This window comes from Chlamydotis macqueenii, chromosome 1 (assembly GCF_036417535.1).
Source record: "Chlamydotis macqueenii isolate bChlMac1 chromosome 1, bChlMac1.mat, whole genome shotgun sequence".
In the NCBI taxonomy this organism is placed as follows: Eukaryota; Metazoa; Chordata; class Aves; order Otidiformes; family Otididae; genus Chlamydotis; species Chlamydotis macqueenii.
In genome coordinates this window covers 92267126-92276260 of record NC_141556.1, presented here as the reverse complement: position 1 = coordinate 92276260, position 9135 = coordinate 92267126, and the positions used below count along the sequence as shown (strand labels likewise).

At 41.6% G+C, this 9135-nt stretch overlaps 1 protein-coding gene across 1 annotated transcript; it reads right to left on the bottom strand.

The window, feature by feature from the left end:
- Positions 1 to 651: 651 nt before the first annotated feature.
- On the bottom strand, positions 652 to 2233 carry GPR15 (G protein-coupled receptor 15). Its single transcript, XM_010121276.2, has one exon. The coding sequence runs from the start codon at positions 2215 to 2217 to the stop codon at positions 1111 to 1113; it is 1107 nt and encodes a 368-aa protein (XP_010119578.2). The 5' UTR covers positions 2218 to 2233; the 3' UTR covers positions 652 to 1110.
- Between the last annotated feature and the right edge of the window lie 6902 nt (positions 2234 to 9135).

Genomic DNA, 9135 nt, shown 5'->3' with positions numbered 1-9135 from the left:
TTTACAGAGTTCAACTCTGTAAGCGATCTAAAACATTGGTCCGTTTGAATTCCTTTATCTGTAAGCATCCCTACATTCAAGGTTTCTCAGCATTCTCCATGATTCTCCATGAGAAGCATGGAGAATCACTCAAATGTTTGTGAAACTCTGGCTAACTTTGTTTTTCAGGCATATTTGCATTTGACTGGGACTCCAGTGGGAGGAAGTAGCCCTACTGCACGTCTTTACATAAACCCCTTGCAGCTAAACAAAGCAGACCTGGACTTTCAATGGCACACAATGTCATACCATTATATGACAACCAAAGCAGGCAGAAATTGTGTCAGATCCAAAAAAAAGTCTTTAAAAGCAGGAGTGGATTTTCTGGATTTTTTTTCCTTTAGGAAGAAGGTTAAAGGTAGGATTTCTTTTGATTGTCTTTCAGTTTCTCTGCCTCCAAGTTATCTTTCTTCTGAAATCACAAGAGGTAGAAACTTACTTTAATTATTGTGATTAAAACAAAGATTTAATGCCATCATCGATAAACTGAGACCTCAAGAAAAAAGCACAAGACTGAAGTTATGAGAACTGGTAACACACAAATTCCTAAAAACATTGCATTTCTAAATTCAGAAAACTTTCAAAAAACTTTAGTTGATCAGGCTGGTTTGAAGGCATTGCAGCGTGTTTGTGTGTAAGCTAGGAACCAAAGAGAAGTACTGCTGTTGTTTTTCTTGCTCTGCACAGAATAAAAACCTCTATACATTTAAGTTCAAAGCTTGCCTCAGAGTAGCTTTGACTAAATCACATGATTCTTTTCTGTAGCTCGTAGCACTTGTACTGGGGTTCCAGTGTAAGCCTTTGTGGATATTTCTTGGTACCATGGTTTCAGAGTTATGCCATGCAGTGACACAGCAATCATTGCGAACTGTAATTCTGTGGTTAAGGTTTCCTATTCCATTTATATGCATTTAAAGGGAAGCAGCATTCCTCCCACCTGTAAGTGCTGGCTGCATTACACTTGCACCTCTGCCTCTGTCGCTCGCATCTTTTTTTCAGTTTCTCTCCCTTTCTTATTTTCCTGCCGTCTTTGGAGAGAGAAGTTCCTTCCTCTGCGGTCCCGGCTCCCAGTCAGAGGGATACAGAGCGCTTCCTCTTCCTAGCACTATACTCCCCCGCAACGAAATTGGATAAGGAGTGGCTCAGGCGAGTGTCCAGAGTATCAGAGTTGGTGCCGCTGCTGCTGATTTTCACCTGTGGGCACAGGCACCGAAGCATGGCTCTGCGGATGTAGTTGTCAAAGCAATAATAAATGAAAGGGTTGGCACAACTGTTGGCAAAAGCAAAAGGGCTGCTCAGTTTCATGCCCAGCTGGGCAATCATGTTGGGAAAACAGTCGGGATGCTTCAGGAGTCCCAGAAGGATGGCCATAAGCTTGAAAAGATTGAAGGGAACCCAGGAGATAACAAAAGCTGCCACTACAATGAAGACAATCTTGATGGATTTTCTCAGTTTCTTATCATGTTTCCCAGCTCTTTGATAATGCACACAAAGTCTTCTGGTGATGGAGCAGTAAAAGGTTAAGATACTCAGCAGTGGGAAGAAGAAGGCCAGGATTAAAAGCATCAGTGACGTGATCTGTTTGGCTTCTGTCATGGCTTTGTCTGTGCAATAAGTCTTTCCATATTGCTTCTTCAGTTCTCTGGACAAAAGTGTGGGCATCCCTAAGCAGCAAGATAATAACCAAACACAGACGCAGAGTCCACTGCAATGGGATCTTGTTCTGACCCGCCTAGCGATAGAGGGATACATGATAGCAAGGTACCTGTCAGCACTCATACAAGTGAGGAGGAGGATACTGCAGTACATGTTAACTGAGATGACATAGGAACTGGCTTTACAGAGGAAAGATCCTACCCTCCAGCTCCCGTCCGATGCCTCCTTGTCCACCCAGAATGGCAGCGTGATGAGGAAGATGAAGTCAGATGCAGCGAGGTTGATGATAAAGACGTCGATCAACCTCTGGACCCGTTGCTTGAAGACCAAGGCTGCGATCAGGATGGAGTTGCCAACAATGCCCACCAGGAACACAGCAGTGTACAGGATAGGGAGGAAAGTAGACATATGTTGCAGGTGCTGATACTGGCAGTTGTCATCGTAGTAGTAGTCATAGTTGAAAGTGACTGCAGTCACGGGCGAAAGCTGGGTGAGTTCCATTTCTGGCCAAGCAGTCCTCATCCCCGCTCTGAGGAAGGTTCTGAGCTCCCCCTAACCTTCCCATCAAGGTCGTCTTTAAAAACATGTTAGCGAGTGAGGGGGGAGGAGTGGGGTGAGGGAGGAGGAGAAAAGTGGTTTTGTGGGGGTAATTTATATGCTTTTAGCCAATCGCATAGGCAACAGACAAGTGACAAGAGTCTCTTGATTAGTCAAAACCCTGTCTTCAGAATAAACACTTCTTTTTTTTTAAATCTGATTTAGTTTTACTGATTTTATCTTAATTTTGCATTTGCCTGTATAAGCGAACCAGGTTTGGGGTTTGCTTTTATTTTGGGGGGAGGGAAGGTAGTTTTCAAGATTCTGAACTTTTTATTTTTTAGGACAGGATATTGCTAGTTTGCAGAGGTTCAACATTGTTACAGCTCAGAGTAAGTCAGAGAACGGTGAATTGCGGTGTCACATTCTTTATTTTTACACAAAACATTTTGTATAAATTGCTTTTCAGGGCAAGTTCAACTTTTCTGAGGCTTGGAGGTTTTTACTTTTTTTTGTCTGTTTATGATTGTTGTTTTCTGTTGAGAGTAATTCTCTCGTATGAAAATACTTGGGGAAAAACATTGAAAACTATCATCTCCATTCTGCCTTGTAGTTTGTTGTTCTATCAGGCTCTCCACTGCTCTGCCAGTGCCCTCCTCCTTCCCTGCAGCCCTGTCAGTTCCCCTAGCCCTGGACTTCCCACACCCAGCTTGATGAATCTATTAGAAACTTAGAGGACAGTTTTCCAGCGTACCATATATTCTTCTGCAATTTAAAACTTGAGTTAATGCTCCCATCCCTGCACAGGCTTCCTTATTGGCCACAGTCCCGGTCTCCAGAGCAGTGGTTTGTTCTTTCTCCTTCTGACTGCGCAGCCCACATGGCTCTTGAACCGTTGTTAATGTGTAGTGCTTGCTTCTCTTAAAGAGCTCTAATTTCCTTCTTTTTTTTCATTAACGATGTCAGTATCACTCCAGCTGTGGCTTAACTTTCAGATGGCTTTTCAAATGAAAATTCTCACTTTTTAAACTACTGAACTAGTTGCAGCTTTGTCAGTGCATACTCATTTGAAACTTCTACGACTGGTCTTCATCATCCTTCCTCTCTTCTGCAGATCAGTTCATTTTCTCCTTCCCCTCCCTTCACCTGTGTGTTCACAGACCAGGCGTGTCTTCAGGATTCTCAAAGCTTTGAGCAAATTGCTCACCAGAGCGTATTTGAGCCCCGGGCAGATAGATCACATCTATGTATGTCTCAACAGGGGAAGAGCAACTCCACATTGCATGGAGAGCAAATTAGTCCCTCCGGTGCGCTCTGGATGCACTCAGATTCACTCTGTCAGTGCTCAGGTTATGTGCTCCTGTGTGGCAGGTACCTGGTAGACTCCCAAGCACCCGGATTTTCAGGTGTAAAATGGCTGTGCGGTGGATGGATATTTAGGTGGGCACTCTCTCTTGTGTAGATATGCTGATGTCTAATAAGGACCTAGTCACACAGCTGCCTTCCTGTCCACAGGGAACTAGTGGACTCTAGCTGACTATTTTTCAGAGAATGTGTAAGAATTTAATTATCTCAGTGAATGTAATTCTGCTATCACAAACTCTAGAAAAAGATCAAGGTGTATAAAAACACCCTGGCTTAGATTACTCATTTGTATGCTGTAGATGTGAGCATGAACCTGTAAGGAAGCATAGGCTAAAAATCATCTTTTTGCCATCTGAAGATTACAAAAGATATACCTACTTTTCAGCTAAGAGTTGTGTAAAAAATGCCCAAGTATCTTATAGTTTACAGAAATTATTTTTGATGGATTCAGTGCAGAGGTGAGTTTTGTGTCACCTTTGCTTATTTCTGCTTCAAGGAATGAGTTTCAGGTTTTTTTTCTTCCAAGAAGCAGTGGGAAATAGAGGCATCCTCTTTCTGTCAGTACTAAAGTAGAAGATCAGCTAAACCCCACGGTCCACAGTATAGTAGTTCTTCCTCTCTTACAGTGATGGACCTACATGTTATTTTACTCTGCACTGAGATGTAACAGCTTACATTCAGTTGCAAGCCTTAGAAATCGGGCACAGACTTTTCTTCCTCTGTCTCACACTATTGCATACTCGTTCTTGAAATTAATTCTCTCCCTCTCCCCATCCCAGAGCAGACAAGAAAGCGAGTAACTTTTTAAAAAGCTTAATGGAACCATAAAGATAAGCATATGTCCACGTACTCTTGTGTTTGCAGTTCCTCACTTTGTTGTCTCCCTGTAGTTTCATGGCCTTACTTAATAAAATAAAAAAATAGATAGTAAATCTTTAAACAGGGATCAACTCTGTTCTTTTGAATTTGCTCTGCATTTCTTGGATGCTCTAAATAGACTTGTGGATGTTGCTGTGTGTTGTCATATTACGGATGTGACACTTCTTTATCTGGACAGAAGATTTGCAAAGATAATATGAAGCATTGTCATGAATTATTAAGTGATCTGTAATTATCCAAGTGAAGCAGCAGTGGGTGTATTTGTTAGTAGTCTGTAGGCCTTCTGGTTTGTTTTTTATGTGGTATTGGTTCACTTAGGGCGTCATGTCGGGTCTTACTCTTCCCAGAGCTCATTTCCGTGAGGTCGAGCAAAGATCTCAACAATACTCACGGAATGCCACTCATAACACTTCTGGATAGATATTCCAGAAAACTCATGATGCATATGATGTGCTGAGATCCAAGAGGTGTGCTGAGATGTTTTGTCACCAGGAGGACAGCCTCCACTCTCTCCTCACCTCCTTCCCAGATTTCCACAGCACTTTCCTCCTCCCAGACCTCACTAGATACAAGTAAACCCTTTTCCCAAACAAAGTCTTCTGCTGGAGCAACAGCTACTGTCTTGGCTTGGGAGTGTGTTATTCCATTCGGGGTACCCGTCCTGTCCAGCCCTTGACACAGCTCTGAAAAAATGCAGCCACTGAGTGCTGAGTAGTTTTGAACCTGAGAGGGAACCTAGAGCTTTTGTAACCACACACTCGCGGCAGATACTGTAATGGCCATGCGTTTGGCCAGTTCTGCTTTAGACAGTATGTTTCTCTGATGGTCCTGCCTTTCTCCAGTGCACTTGTGAAATTTGTCGTGTCAGTGTTTGTACCATTCCCTAAATCTTCCTCATAGGAAATGCTGAGGTATTTCCAACAGTAGGAAGGGAAGAGATTTCATGTCTTTGTTCAGAGTTCTGTAATGCTTGTGATATATGTTTTATAGTAGCCTTCTAATTTGGTGGCAAAATCAGTAAAAGAGATGCACAGCAGAACTGCCTGCACAGGAAGCGTGCAGGGTTGTTGATTTAGTTTGTTACACACGCACCTCTCCTTACAAATTTCTGCAATTGAAGCATTTCTTGTAGCGAGCTGTGGGTTTGGATATTTTTTTTTTTTTACATTCTCTGTTTTACTGGTAGTTTAAATGTTATTTTATTTGAACTTGTACATGTGCTTTTGTATAAGCACAGGCATAAGCATAGATAAAAGAAAAAGCTGTGGATCTGTAAATTATTAATGATGATAACTGCTGAGAAGGAACAGAGGTTCATTTGGCTGTAAAATAAAGAGTAGTAGTTTCTAAATGATTGTGCTTCAAAAACCTTTTGTAAGGAATAGAGATTTGCAGACCTAATTAAAAAAAAAAAAACAACCAAAAACCACCACCAAATTGGCTGACGCTTCCCTACTATGCTATAACTTAGGTGAAGGCAGGCTCAGAGGTAACCAGATGAATACTAACCAACAGAAGTTTCACCTCTGCGCAAAGAGGAGAGAGGGTAGAACTGATTCAGATAAAATTGTGGAATTGTGGGCACTGAGACAGTGCATCGGGATAGGTTAAAGTAGTTTCATACTGAGAGCAGTGGTCTACAAAGTGCCGTGTGGGAAGGAAATAATTTTTGTACACGTAATAAAGATTTTTAAAAGAGTGTGTAATTCCTCTTTTTTAATATACATTTTTGTGAATGTTTTACACTGCACGTAATATATTAGTATAGTCATACTTGTATGTAATTTTAAAAAATACATATAATAGGGGTGCATGCTCAAAAAGTTTTTACTGATGGGGTGCGTGATAAAAAGGTTTGGAGAACACTGATTTAGATGACAAGTGGATATCGTTAAAGCAAACCTATGCTATTCGTCATATTTGGAAGAAGCACATATAGAAGGTCTTCTCTCTGTGAAAATTTTATTTAGGGTAGGGTTTCCTTAGCCTACCGTGATCTGTGCCACAGTTAGAAAAATACAGAAGGCAGAAATAAAATCGGGAAGACTGTATAAAGAGGTCTGAGGGGAATCCATGGGATTTTCTGCTCATTCTGGCTATGTGAAATGCTCATACATGGTTCCTAAACCACTAAACCTAAAACTGCCGTTTTTATTGTTAGGAAGAGAATGTTTCTTGGGAGAGGCAATATCTTGCAGTAAATTAACTAGTAATATTGGAAGAAAAGGGCAGACTTTTGAATGCCTGAATTAATAACTCCTGAAGCAAATGTGATGTATGAATAAGGTTTTTTAATTTCACATCTCATTTCTCATTGTGTATCAACTTCATTTAATACAGATGGTGCTGCCTCCTACAAGTGTTTACTTATTTCCTTAGACTGTGAGAGGTAAAATGACATCAATTTTGTATGACACAAATTTTTGCAACATACTAGGCTTTTGTTTGTTTGTTTTGTTTGCAGCGCTCTGATGTCAGTGCCTGAGAACTTCTGTTAGAGGTACTAACTAATGCATGTGATCCGGGTCTGCTGTCGAAGAAACTTCAGTTTTGCAAAAAGCAGCGTTTAAGCTATAGCCGTCATCATTATTCCCTTTGTGCTTTTATGTGCAAACTGCCACAATTTCCACACAGTAAAGCAAACTTTTACTTATAAAACCTTCCTGAATTATTCTGTGCTGTAGCAAAACTGATCAACCAGTGGTTCTGCTGAAGCACACTGACAAGGTGTGAAAAGAAGATGAAAAAATGTAGGTGTTACAAACGAACAGAGTCATTCATTGCTAACTTTTTTGTTGGGTTACTCTTATTGTATGGAGTATTTTTGGAGGGGTATTTTTTCCAGAAAAAAAAAAAATCCAGGTGAAATCTGTGGAGAGTATTTGACATTAAATAATGGGTTGGGGCAATCCCAACCACAAATACAGGCTGGGCAGAGAATGGGTTGAGAGCAGCCCTGAGGAGAAGGACTTGAGGGTGTTGGTTGACAAGAAGCTCAACATGAGCTGGCAATAGACGCCTGCAGCCCAGAAAGCCAACTGCATCCTGGGCTGCATCAAGAGTAGCATGGCCAGCAGGTCAAGGGAGGTGATTCTCCCCCTCTACTCTGCCCTGGTGAGACCCCACCTGGAGCCCCCAGCATAAGAAGGGCATGGAGCTGTTGGAGTGGGTCCAGAGGAGGGCCACAAAGATGATAAGAGAGATCGAGCACCTCTCCTATGAGGACGAGCTGAGAGAGTTGGGGCTGTTCAGCCTGGAGAAGAGGAGGCTCCAGGGAGACCTTATAGCAATCTACCAGTACCTCAAGGGGGCTTGTAAGAAAGATCATAGAATGATTTGGGTTGGAAGGGACCTTCAAAGGTCATCTAGTCCAACCCCCCTGCAAGGACCAGAGGCATCCGACTAGATCAGGTTGCTCAGGTTGTCCTCAGATGAGGACATGCTTTTTACCAGGATCTGTTGTGAAAGCATAAGGGCCTAATAATTTTAGACTAAAAGAGAGTAGATTTAGATTAGACATAAGGAAGACTTTTTTTTATGATGAGGCTTGTGAAACACTGGCACGGGTTGTCCAGAGAGGTGGTGGATGCCCCATCCCTGGAAACATTCCAGGCCAGGTTGGACGGGGCTCTCAGCAACCTGATCTGGTTGGAGATGTCCCTGCTTCTTGCAGGGGGGGTTGGACTAGATGACCTTTAAAGGTCTCTTCTGGCCCAAACCATTCTATGATTCTGTGATTCTAAATAAAATGAAAACACATCTCTTCCCTCTGGCTGTTTTCGAGCAACTGCACACATCATATTGATCAGGGCAGATTATGAAGAAGAGGCCACTGTAGTCTAATTCAATAATGGCAGAAGCAATGGCTGCAAAATTTTCCAGAATTGATTCTCGTTTTTACAAGATCAGCTCTTTTAGGTGAAAAACCTATAGACTTACCACTCTTAGATAATTCACTGTGATTTGCAGTAAATGATTCCAATTCTGCTTATCCCATGGCTTAGAATACAGAGTTGTGGTTGTTTTTTCTTTCTTCTAATGTTTTCTAGCTTCAACTTCTGATAGTTTTGCCAAGTCTACTGAAAAATACTATTACTGATTTTTTTTTTTTTGTTCCCTATTGCCATTACACATATTTTATGGTCTTGCAACTCCTTAGCTCTCTTTTCAATAAATTAAATTGACTGACCTTCTGTGATATATTTCACTGAGAGAGGTTTTCTGATTGCTCAGTGATTTTCATTTCCCTTTTGAGGTTTCTCTTGATCAACACATCAAAACTAGACATGCTCTTTCAGCAGCTAGCAGTAAATCTAGATGTGATACAACTTTTTTCCTCCTTGATTTCTCTGTTTATACATCTGAGATTGCAGGAAAGTTGGGGGCTTTTTGGCTACAGCACCATCTTGGCAGTTGATAATCCATCATAACCCTTATTTATTTTGTGCTTCTCAGGTTAAAACTTTATGTCGACTAAATATAGCCTCCACTCTTTGCTCTTAAATGAATGAGCTCATCCATGACCTTATTGAAATGCATGTTTGCTTGCCCCCGGCCGCCAAATCATCAGGTCATCCCGTACCAGTGCTGTCTCCATTTCATTATTTACCCTTCCCTCAGGCCTTGTGTCATCTGTGAGGTTTATCAGCGATACTCTGC

Bases quoted from the DNA above. Each gene is read 5' to 3' on its own strand.
- GPR15 (XM_010121276.2), bottom strand. From the start codon at position 2,217: ATGAGGACTGCTTGGCCAGAAATGGAACTCACCCAGCTTTCGCCCGTG.